Source organism: Artemia sp. Qi Xiang Cuo, chromosome 16, assembly GCF_049724085.1.
Source record: "Artemia sp. Qi Xiang Cuo chromosome 16, ASM4972408v1, whole genome shotgun sequence".
NCBI classification, from domain to species: Eukaryota; Metazoa; Arthropoda; class Branchiopoda; order Anostraca; family Artemiidae; genus Artemia; species Artemia sp. Qi Xiang Cuo.
The window spans coordinates 37,388,666-37,413,511 of record NC_142809.1 but is presented as its reverse complement, the minus strand read 5'-3'; the positions used below and the strand labels follow the sequence as shown (position 1 = coordinate 37,413,511).

General features: G+C 35.9%; 1 protein-coding gene and 1 long non-coding RNA gene across 2 annotated transcripts in view; one reads left to right on the top strand and one right to left on the bottom strand.

Annotated features, from left to right (window-relative positions):
- Positions 1 to 24,846, top strand: part of LOC148942869 (uncharacterized) — a 41,644-nt gene that overhangs the window by 1,877 nt on the left and 14,921 nt on the right. The window contains exon 2 of the long non-coding RNA XR_016143040.1: positions 12,558 to 12,612. This is a non-coding gene — a long non-coding RNA (uncharacterized LOC148942869). The remainder of the gene's footprint in view (positions 1 to 12,557; positions 12,613 to 24,846) is intronic.
- Positions 16,245 to 16,793, bottom strand: LOC148942870 (uncharacterized). The gene has a single exon (XM_089102698.1). It carries the CDS (start codon positions 16,791 to 16,793, stop codon positions 16,245 to 16,247), a length of 549 nt encoding a protein of 182 aa, XP_088958824.1.

Here is a 24,846-nt window from a genome sequence, read left to right as displayed (position 1 = left end):
TGTATTTATATCACGCGTATCGGTATGAGCGCATTCTTACTGAGCGTATTGGTATCGCAGGTATCTAGACCGATTTTTAATAGCTCATATAAAAGATATTTCTCATATCTACGCCCAGTGGCGTAATTTCGTCAAAATCCGAGGGGGGCAAATTTGGGGCCATTTTTCCCAAAGCAAGTGAAAATTATAGTGAAAACTGAAAAATGAGCCCTATATTACCATAGAGGCTAAGAAAACTGACCTGTTTCTCTGGATACTTGAATTATGCAGGCTTATCTTAGTTTTGACGAGATTTTTTACAGAAACTAAATTTATGCTGGGGGAAAGGGGCAAAATGAGGTGGGGGGGACTTATGTCTTGAGGAGGCAGTTTCCCCCTCCTGCCTCATAAAGAATTACGCCCCTTTGTGCGTCCTTCCTATAAATCACGCCATCAGCAAGTTCCAAATTGCACTAAAAACGGCACTTTTGGTTACATGTCTCAAGTGGAAAAGTAGTGGGCTACCAGGAATTTTTAGAGTGACGTTTAGTGTGCTCATTTGGAAGCTGTTTTTCATATCTACATGATGTTTATCAATTCTACCATCCGTAAGTGTGATATAGCACTAAAAACAACACTTTTGATGTCACTTCTTAAGTAGAAAAGCTTGGAAGTATAAAACGATATCATCATTGCAATAATTATGATCCATAACCCATAACCAGAGGTTTTCAAGAACACCTCCCGTATGCTCCTCCTCCAAGCTGCCTTAATAATCTAGGCAATTAAGGTAAAAGCACTAATATATCAAATTAGATTATTTGTGGTTTGGTTCTGTTGGTAAAGCTTTCGACTTCAAATTAGAGTGGCTTGCGTTCGACTCCTGCTTGGTTTTTTCTTTCAATCATGGTTTTCTCTCTTGTATACGATTATTTTCTGATATTTTCACTGTTTTTGCAAATGTAATACCCTCATTATTTCAGGCATGATCGAAGAAAGTATTTGCTTAAGAACTTTGATTCAAAGGGGAATAGAGAGCACCCAGTCCAAGGTTTGCAACGGCATTTTGAGTAGGTCACTAAATCCAAACCCCAACGAGTGACGTAATTTTATCAAAATCCTGTGGGGTTGGGGTCAACGTTGGAGGCAATTTTCCTAAATCAAGTGAAAATGACAGAGAAAACTGAAAACGAGCCGTATAGTAATAAAAAGGGTAAAGATGTACTAAAAAAAATTACTTGTTTCAGTGGATGCTTGAATTATGCAGGCTTATCTTAGTCTTGACAACATTTTTGGAGAAACTAAAACTAAACTGGGAGGGGGGGGTAAACTGGGATCTGGAGGAAAACTGAGGTCTGGGAGGGGAAGTTCCCCCTCTGCCCCATAGAGAATTAACCCCCTGACCCCAACGCCCTACCACCTAGTGGTTGGAGAAGTGTAGGCATGTGGTTCTGGAACCACTCAAAGTTGTATATTAAAAGAAGGATTACTTATTGTTATACTTACTTATTCAAATTATTTACTTGACAATTCCACCGTAATATTCTCTCCATACGTAAGATTGTGCATCCAAAGAGGAAAAAAGACAAATGAAAATAGTTATCTAGGAGAATTCAGGTGCTTCTTCCGATAATTTTTTAAATAAAAACAAGCTTATTTTATAATACCATTGATCATACCTACACAAGAGATGATTTTTTATTAGATTTTTATTTGAGACATTTTTTATGAGAGCTAGCAAAATTCTCCACAGGTATGTCGATACATAAACCTGTCCGCTCAGTTAGCCTTTTGTGTCGTAGCTACTCGCCGGGAGCTACTTTCTTAAGGGCTCCTAAATTAAATTTTTTTAAAAAATTAAAGATCTATTTCTTTTTTTTATTTTTTTTTCTACAAAAAGAAACATCACTATGTTTTGATGTTTTTGTTTCACTGTAAACTTATTTTTTCCTTCAATTCTGGTACGGCTTGTTTCTAAATTAAATTTTGATCAAAATGAGCATAGATTAATTAAAAAAAACAAAGTTTTTCCGAGAGAAGTAAAGAGCGAAGTTGAAACTTAAAACCAACAAAAATTATTACTTTACAGCCTATCTAAAATATATTAATAAAGTCAATGCAAATAAATCACCTGGTGATATTTCCCTATGTTTGTAACATTACAGAAAACTAGCGCTTTACTGAAAACACAAAAGATTCGGTACGGTAAAAGTAAACCTTTTAAGAACACTTTTAACAGTATAAAAGTAAAGCATTTTAAGATTGTTGCTTTATTTATTTTTTCGTTTAATTTGGCATCATTTCTGCAGAATGAGCTCAGTTCAATGATTGACTGTCGTTTTGGATCTGAAAAGGACCTGTCATGATTATTTTGTAGACAAGTTCGAATTCTCCGTTTTATAGGGAGAAATAACGGGATTTACAGAGTTCATATTACGGTTGATATGTTCTTCATTTCGAGTAATACTAGGTAAGACCAAGATGTTATCAGATAAATCAATCCATTGTTTTATATGCTGTGTAATGACTATAAACTTATTATTTTTCTGCCTAAGTTTTTAAGATAATTTTAATTGTATACTGAAAGTTATTGATAGCACAGCTCTTGTAGGAATATGGAAAGCGTTATAGATTACTTTGCTGTTGTGAGGCTACGTATTTACTTTTGACTCCTAAACCAATATTCTTGCTTTTTATACTTGACCTTTGTGCTTTCAGTGAAGCGCTAGTAAAGTGCTTCGCTAAAACTTTGTGGTTTTTAATTATGGTTACGAAAAGAGAACATACGCCCTCTCAAACAGTTCGTGGTAATGAACTGCAAGAAAGGAGTGACTCGGCTCAATAGTAACTGAAACTCTCAAAAACAAAATTTTGATTAAAATAGATACATAAAAAGAATTGGATACTTATGCTGATTCCAAATGTATGAAGTTCATTAAGTTTCATGATACCCACCAAAAGCCACGAGCCTGCGAAAATTTGCCTGATTTCCAAAAAAGGCGGTAAACTCCCAAGAGTCAGGCGCTATCACTGAAAATCACACCATCATATTCATTACATCAGAGAACCCTACTATACAGGTTTTAAGCTCCTATATACAAAAATGTGAATTTTGCATTTCCCGCCAGAAGAAAGATCACGGATGTGTGTTTGTTTGTTTTTTGTTGTTTTATTTGTTGTTTTTTTGTTTGTTTTTTTTTCCAGGGGTGATCGTATCGAACGAGTGACCCTAGAAAATCAGAAAAGGGCACATCAAAAGAGGGAAAAGAGAGACATCAAAAGTTCTAGTACCCTTTTCAAGTGGCCAAAAAGATTGAAGGGCAACTAGCCCCCCTCCCACGCCCCTTTTTTCTACAAAGTCATCCGATCAAAATATTAAGATAGACATTTGATTCAACATAGTTGAAAGGTCCAATAACAATGCCTTTGGGGATGAGATGACCCCCATAGTCCATAGGGAAAGGGATCCCCCTTTTTTGAAGACCCCTCCCCCCTTCCGAAATAAATCCAACAGGTTCACCAGAATTTATGAGCCCTTTGTTATTATAATAAATAAAAGTTCAAATAGGGATAAAATCCTTTTAATAGACAGTGTTTCACGAAAAGTGATAGATATTCACAAAAAATACCAGATATTTCGGTCACATTTGCAGTGACCGTCATCAGTAGTAAATGAATGAGTTAATGACTGAGTTAAATGACTAAGTTGAATGCATCTAAAATCTAGTGTGTAAAACACCTGTGTTAATAATTTCAATATTAAGTGCCTTGATATATTTGGAGTGATCTGGAAGTGGCTCATCAATTAAGAAGAAGAGACACGCACATTTTTCAAACGGTCAGGTTCGTGCATGGTCAAACAAACGAAATTTTAGTGCATTTTCTGAAAAGGCTTGGCGCTAGCTAGAATCTCAATGGCTAGTTTTGGATGGAAGGAAAGCTAGGACCTCACCTGTCTGTTTTTTTTTCGAAAGTGCTGGAAACCATATACGCTAGAGTGAAAAAAAGAAATGGGTCGGTTTTAGGTCATAGCATGGATGTTTACTTCACTCAATTTTTTTTTGTAACGAAGTGTTCTGTGTACAGGAGTCCATAAAAAAAACTGTTCCTTATTCGGGTTGCATCATAGTTTATTTTACACACTAGATTTTAGATGAATTCAACTCAGTCCTTTAACTCAGTCATTAACTCATTCATTTACTACTGATGACGGTCACTGCAAATGTGACCGAAATATCTGGTATTTTTTGTGAATATCTATCACTTTTCGTGAAACACTGTCTATCAAAAGGATTTTATCCCTATTTGAACTTTTATTTATTATAATAACAAAGGGCTCATAAATTCTGGTGAACCTGTTGGATTTATTTCGGAAGGGGGGAGGGGTCTTCAAAAAACTAGATAGGATTGTCAAGAATGAAGAAAGAGATGTTAAAAGTAATGGGATTTCAGGAAGATCTATCCCGGCACATGCACCCGATCTTTGTAGCAGTAGCAACCACAACCAATGTAACTCTGTTTTACTTTCACTCATAGCTTATTTCAGTTCATTCCGTGCACCTGGTTTAAATAATGAAGGAAGCGACAAAGAAAAATATCTTGTAAGCAAATGCTACTCAACTTTATGAGGAAGGACTCCTTTTGGAGACAATAAATGACAATTGCCTTGGCGATTATCATTACCTTGGAGATCCTTGGCGAAACATATATCGGGAGTAGTAAAAGTGATGGAAGAGTCAAAAGAAGTAAAAGAGAAGTTAATGACATAAAAGAAAAGAAAAATAAGTCTAGAAATTTGATATAACTCAGGAAATACAATTATTTCAGGCCGAACAGTAGACCTAGGTGGCAGAGCAATGGCTCGCAGGCCGAATAAGAACTTTGAACTTTAATATGTTTCATTTGGAAATACTGTCGTCCCTGAAAACATTGAATAAAAAACAGTTTTTTCAACTGAAAGCAACATTAAAATTTAAAACAAGCAGAAATTATTCCGTTTATGAGGGAGTTGCCCCTTCTTCAAGCCTAGCTCTTTTCGCTAAAGTTTTAAAGTTCTTTAAAAATACATCTCGTTCAATTCCACTGATATTGTGTTTAAGCTGTCTTTCTTAAAGAATTGTGACAAGAAATCAAACTTTAGCGCAAAGAACGAGGATTGAGGAAGGGGCAGCCCCCCTCAAATACTGAATAATTTCTTTTCGTTTTAAGTTTTAATATTGCTCCTTACTTTCAGCCGAAAAAAATTGATTTAAAAAAATTAACCCGTTTTTAAATCATGCCAGAAAATACCCTCCTCATCCCGAGTAAAATTTACCCTTCCCCCTGGAAACTTTCCTCCCCACGGAAAATTCTCCCTGTGGAAAATCCCCCGTCTGCCGCAAAAAATAGCTCCGAAAAAATGTCCGCATATTTCCCAATAACAAATACCATAGGCTTATGTGAACAGTAGCAAATTGCGTAACTTACAGCCCTTTCCCTAAGGACTATGGGGGTCATCTCATCCCCAAAGGCATAGTTATTAGACCTTTCAACTATGCCGAATCAAATGTCTATCTTAAGATTTTAATCGGATGACTTTGTGGAAAAAAGGTGCGTTGGAGCGGGCTAGTTGCCCTTCCGTCTTTTTGGTCACTTGAAAAGGGCACTAGAACTTTTTGATTTCTCTCTTTTCCCTTTTTTGATGTGTCCTTTTTTTATTTCCTAGGTTCACTCGTTCAATACGATTACCCCTGCGAAAAAAAAAAAACGCACCCGTAATCTTTCTTCTGGCGAAAAATGCAAAATTCCACATTTTTGTATATAGGAGCTTGAAACCTGTACAGTAGGGTTCTCTGATATAATGAATATGATGGTGGGATTTTCAGTGATATCGCTTGACTCTTGGGAGTTTACCCCCTTTTTTGGAAATCAGGCAAATTTTCGCAGGTTCATGGCTTTTGGTGGGTAGCATGAAACTTAATGAACTTCATACATTTGGAGTCAGCGAAAGTATCCAATTCTTTTTATGTATCTATTTTAATCAAACTTTTGCTTTTGAGAGTTTTAGTCACTATTGAGCCGAGTCACTCCTTTCGTGAAATTCATTACCACGAACTGCTTGAGAGGGCGTATGTTCTCTTTTCGTAACCATAATTAAAAACCACAAAGTTTTAGCGAAGCACTTTACTAGCGCTTCACTGAAAGCACAAAGGTCAAGTATAAAAAGCAAGAATATTGGTTTAGGAGTCAAAAGTAAATACGTAGCCTCACAACAGCAAAGTAATCTATAACGCTTTCCATATTCCTACAAGAGCTGTGCTATCAATAACTTTCAGTATACAATTAAAATTATCTTAAAAACTTAGGCAGAAAAATAATAAGTTTAAAGTCATTACACAACATATAAAATAATGAATTGATTTATCTGATAACATCTTGGTCTTACCTAGTATTACTCGAAATGAAGAACATATCAACCGTAATATGAACTCTGTAAATCCCGTTATCTCTCCCTATAAAACGGATAATTCGAACTAGTCTGCAAAATAATCATGACATGTCATTTTCAGATCCAAAACGACAGTCAATCATTGAACTGAGCTCATTGTGCAGAAATGATGCCAAATTACACGAAAAAAATAAATAAAGCAACAATCTAAAAATTATTTACTTTTATACTGTTTAAAGTGTTCTTAAAAGGTTTACTGTTATCGTACAAAAACTCCTATATTGTTTTGTGTCTTCAGTAAAGCGCTAATTTTCTGTAATGTTACAAGCGTAGGAAAATATCCTACGTTTGTATAAGTAATAATTTTTGTTCGTTTTACATTTCAACTTTGCTCTTTACTTCTCTCGAAAAAACTTAGTTTTTTTTTAATTAATCTACGCTCGTTTTGATTAAAATTTAATTTATTAGCACTGCTAATACTATTAGCACTGCTAAAAGAGGTCACAGCACTGCTATGACCTCTTTTATTCATACGGAATAATTTCTGTTCGTTTTAGGTTTTAATGTTGGTCCTTAGTTTCAGTTGAAAACTTTTTTTTTACATATAATTTCTAATCACCTCCAATCTATGGGAGATTAGAGACATCTCAACCCTTATTAAGGAGTAGAACTAAGAAGCCGAATACAAGAATTGAAGGAAAAAATAAGTTATGCAGTGAAAAAAACATAAAAACATAGCCTAGTGTCGTTTCTTTATTTAAAAAAAAAAAAAATAAAAAAAACAGACCTTTAATCTTTTTTTAAAATTGAATTTAGTATAAATAAGAAAGTAGCTTCCGGCGAGTAGCTAAGACACAAAAGTTTAACTGAGCGGACAGGTTTATGTATCGACATACCTGCGGAGAATTTTTCTAGCTCTACAGAGATGTGCCTTTAGGCTTAGGGTTTATCTGACCTGTCCCTAAATAAAAAGCCACTGATTAGTCTGAAATGAATGGAAATTTCATAAAAAGATCATCTCTTGTGTATGTACGATATATGGTATTATAAACTAAGTTTTTCTTTATTTAAAAAATTATCGGAAGAAGCACCTGAATTCTCCAAGAGAACTATTTTCACTTATCTTTCTTCCTCTTTGGATGCACCATCTTACGTATGGAGAGAATATTACGGTGGAATTGTGAAGTAAATAATTTGAATAAGTAAGTATAACAATAAGTAATCAATCTTTTTTTTAATGTTCAACTAGGGGGTTGGGGTCAGGGGGCTAATTTTCTATGGGGCAGAGGGGGAACTTTCCCTCCCAGACCTCAGTTTTCCTTCAGACCCCAGTTTACCCCTCCCATTTTAGTTTTAGTTTCTCCAAAAATGTTGTCAAAACTAAGATAAGCCTGCATAATTCAAGCATCCACTGAAACAGGTCATTTTTTTTTTAGTAAATCTTTACCTTTTTTCTTACTATACGCCTCATTTTTTAGTTTTCTCTGTAATTTTCACTTGATTTGGGAAAATTACCTCTAACATTGACCACACCCCCACAGGATTTTGACAAAATTACGCCACTCATTGGGGTATGGATTTAGTGATCTACTCAGAATGTCGTTGTAAACCATGGACTGGATGACCTCTATTCCCCTTTGAATCAAAGTGCTTGAGCAAATACCTTCCTGGTACATACTTGAAAAATGAGTGTATCACATTTACAAAAACAGTGAAATTACCTGAAAATGATCGTATAGACAGGAGAAAACCATTATTGAAAGAAAAAACAAGCAGGAGTCGAACGCAAGCCGGTTTAATTTGAAGTCGAACGCTTTACCAACAGAACCAAACCACAAATAATCTAATTTGATATATTAGTGCTTTTACCTTAATTGCGTAGCTTATTAAGGGGACTGGGAGGAGGAATATACGGAAGGTGTTCTTGAAAACCTCCGATTAAGGGTTTTGGATCATAATTATTGCAATGATGATATCGTTGTATACTTCCAAGCTTTTCTGCTTAAGAAGTGACATCAACAGTGTCGTTTTTAGTTCTATATCATACTTGCGGATGGTAGAACTGATAAACATCACGTAGATATGAAAAACAGCTTCCAAATGAGCACACCAAACGTCACTCTAAACATTCTTGGTAGCCCACTACTCCCAGCTTTTCCACTTGAGACATGGAACCAAAAGTGCCGTTTTTAGTGTCATTTGGAACTTGCTGATGGCGGAATTTATAGGAAGGACAAGGACGTACAAAGGGGCGTAATATTTTATGGGGCAGGAGGGGGCAACTGCCTCCTCCAGACAAAAGTCCCCCCGAGCTCGTTTTGCCCCCTCCCCCACCCCAGCATAAATTTAGTTTCTGCAAAAAATCTTGTCAAAACTAAGATAAGCCTGAATAATTCAAGTATCCAGAGAAACAGATCAGTTTTCTTATTATATCTCTGCCTCTATGGCAATATATGGCTCATTTTTCAGTTTTCGCTATAATTTTCGCTTGATTTGGGAAAAATGGGCCCAACTTTGGCCCCCCCTCCCTCCAGATTTTGACGAAATTACGCCACTGGGCATAGATATGAGAAATATCTTTTATATGAGCTATTGAAAATCTGTCTAGATACCTGCGATACCAATACGCCGAATAACAATGCGCTCATACCAATACGCGTTACATAAATACATCTGATACCGATACAGCGTGCAGTCCTTTCCCCAGGGACTATGGTGTGTCATATCATCACCAAAACCAAATATTGCTGACCTTTGAACTATGTTGAACAAAATGGCTATCTCAAAATTGTGATTGGATGACTTTGGGGGAGGGGACGTCAGGGGGGGGGCTAGTTGCCCTCCAATCTCTTTGGTCACTTAAAAAGGGCACTAGAAAATTTAAGTTTGGTTCGAAAGAGCTATTACACACCTGGCTATGATGTTCTGGTCCACCCCCTAGCCCTACTAGAAAAGAAAAAGAAAATGCGGGAGACAGATGAGTGCTACCCATGCTAAAAAAAAGATTTTCCTTGTTGTTCAAGAAGGGGGAATGTAATTTCCCTTTACAAGGTTTTCAGGCCTGCTGATTCCAATGGTACAACTTTTACTTTCATCTGACTCCATTTTTAAGGGGTTTTAGGCTTTTTTGTGAAATCACCATTAATTTCTTTTCGCAATAAACTTTGACTTCTAAGACAAACCACAATAATAGTTACCATTCCCGAATCAGTGTTACATGAACATTTTTTTTTCACTAGGCAGTTTTTTTCAAAGCACGTTTTTTAACTTTTGGCTACTATGCGCTTTTGTTTGCTATTTACTAGGGTGCAGCTACCGCTGCAACCATGAAATTGATCTTTTCAAAAATCATTTTTAAAAAAATGATTTGTCCTTTAATTGCACCGGTATTTCACGGTAAAAAAATAACAATAAATGGTGCTTTCGACATTTTTGTTTATATGTCTGCACCATGCTGCCAGTTTTTGATATTTATGTCGCACCTAAAAAGCCTTCGTACACCATACACTAACTTCTGTTTTTTTTTTTTTTGCTATGTGTGTGTTATTTGATGCTATTTAAAAGATAAAATTAATGGCTTTTGATTGTTTCTTTATATACCAATTTTTCTTGAAATTTTATAGGTTCTGCGGCAGATTGAATTATTTCAAGTGACCTCAACGCTTCACTCTTTACGCTAAAGTTTTTCATTGTTTTAAAAAAATAGAGTTATGAGAAAGTCAAACTTTAGCATAAAGAGCGAGGCGTTGAGGAGGGGACGGCCCCCTTCATATACGGAATAATTTCTGTTCGTTTTACGTTTTAACGTCGTTCCTTACTTTCAGTTAAAAAACTTGTTTTTTTTTATTTAATTTATGAACATTTTTGAATTAATGCAGGTTTTAATTTTGGATCACCGTACATGAATAATTAAAACAAAATTTGTACATTAATTTTACTTTTATTTGGTTAAATGGCTTTCCCGAAACCTGTTTAATTTTATTTACGAACGTTTCTATTAGTAATAAATATATGTAACTTACGAATTAACTTACGTAACGAACTTCTATATTCATAAATTTTTAACACGTATATTAGTGGGTTCGCCCCCTAGTCAATACCCTGCTCTTTAAGCTAAAGTTCGAATTTTTTTCAAATTCTTTAAAAATGACCCCTTAATCACAATCAGTTGATCAGTTGAAAAACTTTTTTTTTTTTAATTTAATTTCTGATCTTTTTCTTTAATAATGCTGGGAAATCCGGCGCCCCCTTCATAGCAATGTCCGTTCCTCCATGAAAACTTCCTTCGTGGAAAGATCCTCCCATATAGCCCCCGACCCACCCCTCCCCCCACCTACCAGAAAAAATCCCCCCTGAAAACGTCTGTATACTTCCCAATAACCAATACTATATGTAAACATTGAATAAAGTTCATAACTTTCAGCCCTCCCCCCGGGGACTTTGGGGGATTAAGTCATCCTAAAGGACATGTTAATATATTTTCGACCATGCTGAACAAAATGACTATCTCAAAATTTTGATCGGGTGACTTTGGGAAAAATGAGCGTGGGAGGGGGCCTAGTTGCCCTCCATTTTCTTGGTTACTTAAAAAGGGCACTAGAACTTTAAATTTCCGTTCCATTGAGCCCTCCCACGATATTCTAGGACCATTGGGTCGATACGATCACCCCTGGGAAAAAAAAACAAAAAACAAACGAATAAATAAACAAATAAACACGCATCCGTGATATTCCTTCTGGCAAAAAATGGAAAATTCCACACTTTTGTAGATAGGAGCTTGAAACCTCTACAGTAGGGTTATCTGATACGCTGAATATGATGGTGTGATTTTCATTAAGGTTCTATAACTTTTAGGGGGTATTCCCCCTTTTTTCGAAAATCGTCCAAATTTTCTCAGGCATGTAACTTTTGATGGGTAACATTAAACTTGATGAAACTTACATATTTGAAAGCAGAATTAAAATCTGATTCTTTTGATGTATCTATTGGTATCAAAATTCTGTTTTTTAGAGTTTCGGTTACCATTGAGCCGGGTCGCTCCTTACTTACAGTTCGTTACCACGAACTGTTTGATACGCTGACAATTATTCTGCGTTAAAAGCGTTTCTTTATTATTAATACGTGTTGTTTATCATTTTAAGCTAAAGAAGGAATGACATTTTGATTATTGGGGTTCAAAAGAATTTAGGCTCCAAATCATAAATTGCATTGATAGTGAAAAAGCTGTTTTTTTGTGTGAAAAAGTGAAAAATGGTGAATTTGTGACAAAATTATACTGTGATATTTGGTGCAATTTTTGTAAAAAGAAAATTTTGGCGGCTTTAATATGTAAAAAAACGACTTTGACACCATAAACTGTATGTTTCATGTATATCTACAAGCGAGAAAAGAAGAAATAAAGTACTCTTTGAATTACGGTTAGGTATATACGTAGAGGGATGGGGGGCTCAAGCTCTCCTGTCAAATCACGATACTCATACGATATTGCGTGTATTGCCGTATTAAGCGCCTATTATTTGGTGTTCCTTCGAAGTTTTGACCCCCCCCCCCTCCTAAAATTTGAGCTGATCTTCAAAACGAATCTCCGGACGTGTGGGTCCGGACCCTTATCTAATCTCATGATTTTTGCTAAATAATTGTCATATCATTGTCTGTTTTACGATTTGTAACAGCTTCGCATGTTACGTTTGTAAAAACTTCAAACCTTCGAGCTGAAGAAGATGCCTTGTCACTGAGATGTCATTTATGATGCCAGGATTAGAACAATAAATAATTCCATATTAATCATTTGATCCGTATGAGCAATTAGCTATTAGATATTTCCCGGTAAAAGATTCGTATACACTAAAGCACCTTTTCCATTTTCTTAAGAGTGATACCTCCTAAATGTAGATATCAAGACGGCGTAAAAATGTAAAATATAAATAAATATAAGTCTCCTACAAAATCACCTGAAAAAAATATAAGTAAAATGGCTCATAAATTTTTTGCTATTGGAAAAGGGCCTTTTTTACGAAAAATATACACATCCCTTCTTGCGGGAATGGCCCCTATAAGACCGGCTAAAAAAAACGATGTTGTTGTTTTTCATTTTACGGCGTATTGAATTTATGCAAATTGCTTCCATCTTTTAGAGGGTCCTTTTTTGCAGGTGAAAAAAAACCGAATTCCTCAAGAAACGACACGGAAGGGATCGGCAAGAAAAGGTAAATTAAATTCTATTGTTGTTGACAATTTAGATTTAGTGTCTACAAATGAGTCGATTTCATGGCTTGAGATGCGTAGCTGATGGTGAGGTTTTTCTCATTTACGATAGGGTAGTCAAAATATGGGTCTGTTACTCTCAACGAGCTACGTTGAAAACTTAATGCCAAAATTAAATGGGGCTTGTGCATAATCCCCAAAACTTGCTCTGTTTGATCTGAGAAAAACCGGTTTGTCTGTCTGCAATCTGTTATAATTAGCTTTGTCTTAGTGAAGAAATCTGCGATGTAGGTATATTTTAGTTAAATATTTGATATATAGAGGTATTTAGGGGTTAGATTAGGTATTTAATACAATGTGTTCTGGGCGGCCTGCTCTCCATATTTCTTTGTTGTAGTTTCCATAATGTTGTTACTAAAGTCTTATATTTTCATCAGGGGCGAATCTCTAGCATTTTTATTGAGGGGGGGGGGCAAGAGGAGTTCATATCCGGATAGTCAAGGAGCATGGGTTCTATAACATTTTTTCTCCAAACCATTGGGGGCAACTGCCCCCCCCCCCAAACGACGCTCCTGAATTTCATCATATTTTGTTTTCATTATCATTAACCTAACTTCACTCCTTGAGTGTGTTTGCGATAATAAAGAAGTACCAATTAAATGACGGATAAAAAAAAAAACTCACACACACAAAAGAGAGCTATTATTAATATTTTGGAAACGAATACTTGTTGGACACTTATTCGTCTGTGATAATTCAAAAGATGGTATTGTACTCACTTTAAATTTTACTGGAAAATGAGAAACTGAAAACTATGTTTTTGAGTTTCCTATTGCTAGCGTCGAGCAGTTTTTTTATGCAAGGAAGAATTTTTATCCAGACTTCAAGATGAAACAAAGACAGTTCTGGTCTCTAAAGTTCAAAGTTCTGTACAAAGTTCTGTAAAGTTCAAAGTACAAACAGTTCTGTTTGTACATTTAAGAAAAGAAATATAGCGTATTTTGGAAGAAAATAGATACCCCTAACCGTCTTTAGACTCGAAATGAGATGCATTAAAGCAGATTGACCAATATATATAATGTGTCATTTACTAGGGTAGGGTATACCAAGCTAATTTGTGCCGTGTCAATTTTTTATTATCATATTCTTGTGAGCAGACTGTTGTAGTCCAAAATCCATACCCCTTTTCATGTCCGACGCTGGATCGTAGTGGAATTTTTCAAAGCGGATGTCACAGAAGTTCTGTTTCTTGTTACTTTGCTATGGACATTTCTCATGCTAAATGAAATAGGGGCTACCAATGCTGGGTACTTATCTGTTAGCCAGTACACACTCGAGAATTTGGATCTACAGGTATGGGGTTAAAACAACTGAGACGGTACTTGGGCACTATATGGGCCTTTACAAGGAAACCAGTCACAAAAAGACCGTTTTTTACGGGTTAATTCAAGAGGCCGCTATAGAGTAATGCAATGCATAGCGTGGTTTTAATTGCGTTACGATATTTAAGCTGTTGTTTTTTGGGGGTTTAGGGGGTGGGAGGTACCTAGGTTAGGTTAGGTTACGTATTTAAAATATGCTATGCTTTACACCCATCCCCACCCCCTAATGTGCAAATATATAGCCCAAATTTGTTTGTAAACTGTTATATATTCATCATATTTTTCTTAATCTCTATTAAAATATAGCTAAAATGTAGTTATTTTATTAGCATTAACCAAACTTGATTTTTTAGAAAGGCCCATATAATGCACAAGTGCCACTGAGACACTTGGGAGATAGATAGGATATATATAATTTGGGCTGTATATTTGTACATTAGAGGGAGGCTGGAGGTTAAGTATAGCGGTGCTGCATGCAAAATGTAACCTAACTAAAATACCAACTAAATATCTATTAAAATATAGCTAAAATGTAGTTATCCACTGAGCCAAAGCTAATTGTCTCCGTATACCAACAACAAAAAAAAACGGTTATTGTCTGATTTTGTAGACCAAATTCTTGATTGTGTACTTTTTCTATGAGGAGAGATTCATTTATGTTGTTTTTTATTCGTAAGGTTTTGTTTTGACCCAATAAATTGATAATAGAATGGTCCTAGTCAGTGATTAAATAAAAACAAACTTTTTTTTAACTGAAAGTAAGGAGTGACACTCCGTATATGAATGGGGCTGTCCCCTCCTCAACACCTCGCTCTTTACGCTAAAGTTCGACTCTGTCACAAACTTTATTTTTCGAAACAATAAAAAAGCTTAGCGTAAAGATCGAGACGTTGAGGAGGGAATAGCCCCATTTAATGTGTGTATTCCCCCTCTTTTACAGGCCTAGGAGCCTTTGGGGGATTAGAAGAATGTATTCATTGTGTGATTAATCAATTACGAATAAATCTTATCTATCTATCTATCTATCTATCATGTACTGAATAATTTCTGTTCGTTTTAAGTTTTAATGTCGCTCCTTACTTTCAGTTAAAAAAAACTTGTTTTTTATTTAATTTTTCTCAATAGAACCCACCATACACCTTTCAACAATATTGAGGTCAAACATGGTCGCGTTTCTCAGTAACACACACCATACACCTTTAAACAATGTTGAACAAAATAGCTGTCTCAAAATTTTACTGTCTCAAAAAATTTTCGCTCATCGGAAACGATGAGCGGATAAGGCGGGGTGTTCTGGTTGCCTCCCAGTCACTTTTGACTAAAAAAAGCATTAAAACTTCCAAATTTTCCCATCCAATGGCCCCATTTGAGGATTATACGATCACCCATTCAACAAAAGTCTTATATGCCCCCGTGGCATAACTTTAAACTCTTGCTCCTGGGCTCTAGTTTTTTTTTTTGTCAACCCTGGCTGCATTGTTATTTGTTCTTGGGACTATTCTGTAATAAAATGGCTATCTCATGATTTCAACCAGATGTCTTTGGAGAAAAGAGGGCATTGGGGAGGGCATTGTTGGTAATTACTCTCTATCACTTGTGACTCTTAAAAGGGTACTAGAAATTTTAATTTCCAATCAAATTAGCCTCTTCTAAAGTTTGTAAAACCACCCCTTCTACAAAAACTCTATATGCCCCCGAGCATAACTTAAAACCCTCGCTCCCATATTCTGAGGGGTTCTTTCTACCCCAGAGGTCTTATTATATGATCTTTAGAATATTCTTTACAAAAGACTATCTCTAAATTTCAATTAAACGCATTTAGAGGAAAAACGAGGGGGGGGGAGGAAGACTTGTTGTCCTCCGATTACTTTTGGATGTTAAGAAGGGTACCAAAAGCTTTGATTTCCAATCGAAAGAGTCCCTTCTGAAGTTTGTATGACCACTCCTTTCATAAAGACCTCAATTTCAAATCGAATGAGCTACTTTCGAAGTTTCCCTATGAAATATATACAAGCAAGAAAATTAAGAAAGAGCTGAAAAAAAGAAAAACTAATCCAAAAATAAATATAGTACTAATATAATTTTATTTGATTTTTTAATCAACTACAAAAAAAGAAAAAGGATACGGCATTGGGCCCTTGAAAGTCTAAATTGGTGGTCTGATCTCCATCGCAATATCTTTCAACCAAGACCTGCAATACGGAGTTGGTGCCAAATACTGGAGCACCAAAGAAAAACAAAACAAAGCTCTTCTACAATGTAATCCTCTGTTTTTTCTTCTTCCTCTGCTTTATCAGACTTTTCAAGTCTGTGCGTGTGGCTATAAGCTCATCCCTTTTGCTCTTTTCATTTTGATTGTAAGCAGATTCGATAATGTTTTGAATACAGCTGGCTAGGAGGGTATCTTTACGGCCAAATGTGTACTTGGCCCTGCACAGAGGACATCTTTTTTTAATTTCTCCATTTTGAAGGAAGCAAGTTTGGCAGAATGCATGTAGACACGGCAGTTTAACCGCCTCAACAAACACCTCATAGCAGATGCTACAAGATAGTTCAGAATCCAACAGATCAAGCAGTTGTTTCTTAAACTCTGTTACTTCTGTTGAAGCATCAAATTCCTTCGTGTTAGATTGCTTATGCTTTTTAATGTCAAGTGACTTCTTTCTAAACTCTGTTAATGCAATAGAAGCATTAAATTCCTTCGTTTTAGCTTGTTTATGCTTTTTCATAGCCCAGCAAACTGATATTGCAGCAAAAGAGGCTGGAATTCCAATGGTAAGACATTTATATATGGTATTCATTATATGCTTTATAGATTATCACAGTAAAAGATGTACTGAATTAATGATGCCCGAGGAATGCCAGATATATACCAAACATGACGTCACATTTCTTATACTGACATGATATGTATACGATGACGTCATGTACAAAAATAAAAAAGCTGAATGCAGGTTACAAACTCAATACCGTAATATTAAAATAACACTGTTAAATTCCAATGACGTCATGTACTAATCATAAGCGGTGCAATAACGCTCATCAAGTAAAGAGTGAGGTTACCTTTTAAGTCACTTTGCATGGAAGGAGTCCAAAATTTGTTTATTGAATTTTTATCGGTCACACACATTTTTAGGGGAGGGGGAGGGGTAGGGGGCCCGGATCCTCCCCCCCCCCCCCCTAGGATATGGCCTTTATTACGAGAAAATAATGAAGACCGAAGAAAAGTTATTCTGAAACAAATATTCAAATGATGGTGATTTCAGCCAGTGATTTTAATTCGTTTTGCTTTGCAATTTTGACAAAAATGAATTTGACGAATGAGATTTGCATTTTTTTTTCATTTCATTGAGTTTTTTTTTAGTCACGTGCTCATAGTAAGCTTGACGTGGATACGTTTTGAGTTTTTACTGGCTATGCATGAACTGAACACTGGTACATTAACATGCAGAACTTAACACTGACATATTTACATATAAAAGTGAATTCACCAGTATTCAGAGTTGAACTTTTGTTTTCGTCAATTACTTTAAAAATAATTAACTCTAAATGTTTGAGTTTTTCATGGGCTTTGTGTATCTACGAGCCTAAAATTCCCAATATCCTTGGCTAAAATAGCCATTTAGTAAAATAGCCAAATAATAAAATAGTTCTCGTTAGTTAAGGCGTATATTATTTAAATTAAGAAATAAAAACAGTTAACTTAGGAAACTTAGAAAAGGACTAATTTATTTGGAAATGCAAAGTTCCGCTGTCCTTTTTAGGGGGGGGGGGGGGGGTTAAAAAAATAATGGATTGAATTAAGAAATAATTTTTCACAGAAAAAAAAATTATTTTCTGGCAACACATCCACCAGCAAGGTAATATACCACACATGAATTTTTAAAAGATGATATATTTTAATAACAGCTTTGGGGGTTGATGGATGGCGAGATTAAGTCTAATATTCAGGGAGTTTCATGTTTTGGACCTCAAATTGTGGCTTGGGGGTGGAAGGGATTTAACTGACTTTTTAGTCAATTTTTGTCAAATTTCTTCAATTTTTGACTTTTTAAGCAAACTTAGATCCTAATTTGCAAAGAAAGCTAAATACTTCACTCAAAACGAATAAAAAGGTATAAAAATCTCCCCAAACGACGGAAAGTTATAAATAAACCCCGTGTTCAGGGGCGGGGGGAAGTTCTACAATAAAATAGCGATTATCAAGGTTTCTGTGTTCAAAATTTGTTTACGTGTAATTTTGTTGCTTTTGTATGAGCTGGACAAAAATTTCAGGGAGGGGAGAGGAATTCAGACCAGCCCAATCTCGCCCAGCCCAGCCCAGAAAATCTCGACATTTTGAAAGTCCGAGGGTCACCCTAAGTCCCTGCCTGAATTTGGCTGAACTTTTTTTCTTTTATTAATATTCTAAATATTTCCTTCACTGCTCTCAAGTGACAAAAAGGAATTTCGAGTTAACAATTTTTGCCCTGTCACTTTTTATAGAGGTCGTCTTTGTGATATCAAGGTCATTAGAATAAAAGATGTTGAAATTACTAGAGAAATTAAAAAAGAACTAAAAATTGTAAGTTTTACTATTGTTCTATAATATATTACAACAAACAAAAGGAAAATTACGAATAGTAAAGTGAATTTCCAAATATTTATACCCCATTAGTGGGAATCATAGTAGTCCTATGATTTTTAAGATAATTTTAATTTCGAATTAATTTCGAATTAAGCACGAATTTTCATTCGTGCTTATAGCCTCAGCTTAAAAAAAAACGTCCCAAAGAAGGGCAAAAAAGGGTACCCAATTGTATTAGTGGCCAAGGTGTAATTTTGGTGTTTTTGCCCCCCCCCCCCCTCTTATATACTCTGAAGGAACCTCTAAAAACACACCCCATATGGGTTGCTGGTGCTGACTAATACCTCCTGCTCCCTAAACTCTTAACAAGAAAATTAGAAATTTTTTTTTTAAATTTAGTCACTTTATAAAATACAAAACCCAACTAAAATACTACAATTCAATTTATTCTACTAGCCTCAAGGCAAGATTCAAAAACGAGTTTACAAGCTCTTGAATATATTGGGCATTCAAGCTCATGCTCTAGTGCCCCTGTATCTATGTCCAGGTCATGCCCCTGTATTTATGCACAGCTCATGTCCATGTATATATGCCCAATGCCAAGCCCATGTCCCTGTACCTATGCCCAGATCATGCCACTGTATCTATTTCCAGCTCATGCCCCTGTATCCAATGTCCAGCTCATGTTCCTGTATCTATGCCCAGCTCATGCCCCTGTATCTATGCCCAGCTCATGCCCCTGTATCTAAACTCAACTTATACCCCTGTATCCAATTTCCAGCTCCCGTCCCTATACCTATGCCCACCTCATGCCCTTGTATCTTTGCCCAGCTAATGCCCCTGTATCTATACTCAACTCATACCCCTGTATTCAATGCCCAGCTCATGCCCCTGTATCTAAACTCAAATTATACCCCTGTATCCAACGTCCAGCTCATGTCCCTGTACCTATGCCCAGATCATGCCCCTGTATCTCTGCCCAGCTCAAGCCCCTGTATCTATAACTCATATTCCTGTATCTAATGTCCAGCTCATTCCACTGTATCTAAACCCAACTCATACCCCTGTATCCAATGTCCAGCTCATATCCATGTACCTATGCCACCTCATGCCCCTGTATCTTTGCCCAGCTTATGCTCCTGTATCTATACTCAACTCATACCCCTGTATCCAATGTCTAGCTTATGCCCCTGTATCTATGCCCAGCTCATTCCCTTGTATCTATGCTCAGCACATGCTCCTGTATCTGTACCCAGTTTATGCCCCTGTATCTAATCTCCAGCTCATGCCCCTGTATCTAATGCCCAGGTTATGCCGCTGTATCTATGCCCAGTTCATGTTCCTGTATTTAATGCCCGTGCCGCAACATAGTCTCACCTTTTTTATAAAAAAAAAACAAAACAGATTAGTGAATGGCATATGTTTTTCTTTCATCTTAGCGTTCCATCTGTACTACAGAAGCGGAAAATCAAAAGGGCGAAAATTTTGGTTGGAATTGTCTATATCAATGCTAATTTGTTTTCAAGCATTAACTGACAATATTGTCTTTTGGTTATCTTACCAGATCCATAAACACAGAAGTCCGAAGCTAAATCGAAATCTAATCGCCAAAATTTTCAATATGCAAAAAATGCTTAAGATCCATTAAGCTCTCACACTGTATTAAATTAAAAAAAAAACAAGTTTTTTTAACTGAAACTGGGGAACGACGTTAAAACTTAAAACGAACAGAAAGTATTCCGTATGTGAATGGGGCGGTGCCCTCCCCACCACCTTATTCTTTAAGATAAACTTTTTAATTGTTTTAAAAAAATGAGAGCTTTGGGAAAGTCGAACTGTAGCGCAAAAAGCAAGGCGTTGAGGAGGGGACAGCCCCCTTCATATAAGGAATAATTTCTGTTTATTTTAAGTTTTAAGGTCGTTTTAAGTTTTATCCTTACTTTCAGTTAAAAAAAAACTTGTTTTTTTTATTTAATTTTTGAACGTTTTGAATTAATGCAGGTTTTGATTTTGGCTCACCGTACATGAATAATTAAAACAAAATTTGAATATTACTTTTACTTTCATTTTGTTAAATGGCTTTCTCGAAACTTGTTTAATTTTATTTACGAACGTTTTTATTAGTAATAAATATACGTAACTTACGAATTAACTTACGTAACGAACTTTTATATTCATATATTTTTAATACGTATATTAGGGGGTTCGCCCCCTAGTCAATACCTCGCTTTTTAAGCTAAAGTTCGAATTTTGTTCCAATTCTTTAAATTGACCCCTTAATTAAAAATGCCGTTAATTAGAATAAATAGCTCTGGAAAGATCCTCCCACATACCCCCCCCCCCTCTACTACCAGAAAAAAATACCCCTCTGAAAACATCTGTATATTTCCCAATAACCAATACTATATGTTAACATTGGGTAAAGTCCATAACATTCAGCCCTCCCCCCGGGGACTTCGGGGGATTAAGTTATCCTAAAAGACATATTTATTATATTTTCGACCATGCTGAAGAAAATTGCTATCTCAAAATTTTGATCGGGTGACTTTGGAAAAAAATGAGCGTGGGAGGGGGCCTAGTTGCCCTCCATTTTTTTGTTCACTAAAAAGGGCACTAGAACTTTCAATTTCCGTTCCAATAAGCCCTCCCACGATATTCTAGCACCACTGGGTCGATACGATTACCCCTGGGAAAGAAAAAAATTAAATAAATAAACACGCATCCGTGATCTCTTATGGCAAAAAATGCAAAATTCCACATTTTTGTAGACATGAGCTTGAAACCTCTGCAGTAGGGTTCTCTGATACGCTGAATATGATGGTGTGATTTATGATGGGTGATAACTTTTAGGGGGTCTTTTCCTCTTTTTTCAAAAATCAGCCAAATTTTCTCAGGCGCGTAAATTTTGATAGGTAGGACTAAACTTGATGAAACTTATATATTTGAAATCAGCATTAAAATTTGATTCTTTTGATGTATCTATTGGTATCAAAATTTCGTTTTCTAGAGTCTCGGTTACCATTGAGCCGGGTCGTTCCTCACTTACAGTTTGTTACCACGAACTGTTTGATGATAGGGAGGAAAAGAGATTCAGCCGGAACTAATGTGCACGATACCGATGAATGTGAAAATGGTCAATTAGAAGAAATCTTTCCGAAACAATGGTATGCTATGCATACGTTATTAACGTGCCCTCAAAATAGAGTGTGAAAAAGCCTAAGAAGTGGTTTCTTGTTTAAAGAAAAGACTGTTTCGAAGAATGACTCATCCCCAAGATCATTGAGTCATCTCAAACATGAAGCTGCTCTGTTTTTTGAATATGGGGTTTTTGTGGCTAATTAATATTGTAAGTTCTTTGAAATTTGAGGAAATACCTGAGAAGCTTAAAAATTAACTGATCAGACAAATTGGGAATTAATTGATATTGTCTGGAATTTTTTATGTTTTGGGGATAATCTTATGATTTTTTCCAAAAAAGTTAAAATACCTGATTGGCTGTCCACTTAAAATTATGTACACCAGGTGGCACTTTGTGCGGCACGGTGAAACGTGGCGTGGCAGGACGGAATGTGGCGCGAAGCACCGGAACTCGACCCAGCGTCGCAAATTATGGTGGAAAGGTAGCGTTTGGATGTGCAAACCAGGGGGCTGAGCATGGTCAGCACCTTGGAAATGCCTACAATCTGGAAAATGCTCAAATATAGTCGAATTAGGCATCAGTACAAAAAGCGTTTACTGTTCTCGTTGCCAAATTATTCGCTTCTTCGAATTTTGCAGCATTGTCAGTTTCCGAAAGGCATTTTCCGCTTGCATGTGCTGAACTGTATACATTATTTTAATCTTAGCCAAAACCCTTATTTTGGATATCTGCCAGGTGAAGGTCGCTAGATGGCTCATTACCTTTTAAAGATTCTGGACAAAAATTGGCTCTAAACATTAAAGTGAATGCTTCAATTGTAAAGGCGTAAGTGAGTATTGATCAGTTTCAACTGTCAAAAAGACCCTGCCTTCAAAGATGGCTTGAAATTTCAAATATACCGGGGGATTTCCCACTCTTCACCATCTGATGTAAATCATGGAGCGCCTCTCGAAGGGCCCTGGAGCATTCAAAGCCTCAGTGCTCATAGTTGGGCTACTTATTCCATGCGTGGCATGCATCCAATAGTGTATATGAATTTTAAAGTGAGCAACCCCTAAATTTATGCATCAAAGAAACAGAAAAATACTGTTAGAGCATTTTCCACGCTAAGTTTCATGCTCAAAGTTTACGGTAGTTTTCGGTTGCACCCACTGAAAATAACAGGGTTGTGGAGTCGGAGTTGGTGCTTTGGAAAATTTTGCTGAATGGAGTCGGAGTGACAAAAATAATATAATAGTTATTGTTATAGTTATTGTTTAGTTATTGTTATATATGTTATTATCATGTGTTTTGACTATATATGCAACTGTGTTTGTTTTTGCCATGGCCCAAAGAGGCTTTTGTTTTGCAATAAATATCTATCTATCTATTTATAATACGCTTTGGAGTCAGAGTCATGGAAACATATAAAGGCTGGAGTCAAGCCAGATACTCTTAAATACTACTAAAAACTGGCAATAATAAACAAAAATAATATTATAGGCTAATAATCGAATATAATTAGCCTACAATATTACTTTTCTGCATTTTTCTCCTTAATTTCTGCATTAAATTAATAGCAATGTTGGAGCCGGAACTCTTACTTCTTTGAAGAAAATGTTTGCAGTCGGAGCAACCATGTTTAAAGTGTCAGGAGTCAGGGTAAGAGTTGGAGTCGGTGGTAATGTAGAACAACTCCACAGCCCTGGAAAATTGATCCCTGGAAGGCTCAGGAGAATTCTCAGAAGTTGATGTCAGAGTGCGCAAAAATATGATACTCGAGCTCTAGTCATCTATTGACGCCATCTTTCAGTCACTTCGCCTTTCTCTTTCTCGCCTATAATCTTTCAGTCTACACGTTGCCGAAGCGACAGCGGTGAATCGTATCAATAGTTTTTTTTTACTTTTTTCGCCAAAATCACATTAATAAATGTATGCATAGTTGGTGTTGATAATAAATTTGTTGTGTCTAAGGACTGCTGGGATAGGCATAACATGTATAATGTTATTGGCCCGAGAAAACCTTGCAGGCCTATCTTGTACCAAAGAGTATCGGTAACTTATATGAGTGGAAACTGACGCTAGTGTCCAAAAAACTATTAACGCCATCTAGTTTCTGGCGACACTGGATATTTTTTCAAGCTGTGCAATTGGTTCTCTGTCAGAACTGAGATCACACACTTATTACTGCCCTGATTTTACCGATTACACCAATTAAATTAAGGATTCTTATTATTACACTGACAAAAATGTGCAAGTGTCGCCATAATCTAGATGTCGTTGATAGTTTTGTTTGTCAACAAAAGCACCCCTTCCCACCCTTATAAGTTACCATTACTCGTTGTCTTGTGCCTCCACACTGAGTTAAGAAATGCTTTCCGTTCAAAACAAACAAATGAACACGCATCCGTGATCTTTCTTCTCGCAAAAAAGTACAAAATTCCACATTTTTGCAGATAGGAGCTTGAAACAACTATAGTTGGGTTCTCTGACGCGCTGAATCTGATGGTGTGATTTTCATTAAGATTCTATGAATTTTAGGGGGGTCTTCACCCTTTTTTTCGAAAATCAGGCAAATAGCCTCAGGCTCGTGGCCTTTGATGGGTATAACTAAACATAACAAAAGCTATATATTTAAGGTCAGCATGACAATCCAATTCTTTTGATATATATATATATATATATATATATATATATATATATATATATATATATATATATATATATATATATATATATATATATATATATATATATATATATATATATATATATATATATATATATATATATATATATATATATATATATATATATATATATATATATATATATATTTTAAAGTTCTGTCTTTAGAGTTTCAATTACTATTGACCCCGGGGCGCTCCTTACTTACTTATCGCTACTACTAACTGTTTCATTTGAAAATCAGCTACGGTTATTGAAAAGGCGTTATGTTGCCAAATAAAATCATGTGGAAGAGCAAATAAAACCAAAAAAATAATCATTGAGCGTTTGTTTTTTCGCTGTAATCAACAAGCAGTTTCTTGTACAAATTAAATAAAAAAAAAAAGCTTTTTTTTAACTGAAAGTAAGGAGCGACATTAAAACTTAAAACGAACAGAAATTATTCCGTATATGAAAGGGGCTGTCCCCTCCTCAACGCCTC

Coding starts and splice junctions, on each gene's coding strand:
- LOC148942870 (XM_089102698.1), bottom strand. CDS start 16,793: ATGAATACCATATATAAATGTCTTACCATTGGAATTCCAGCCTCTTTT.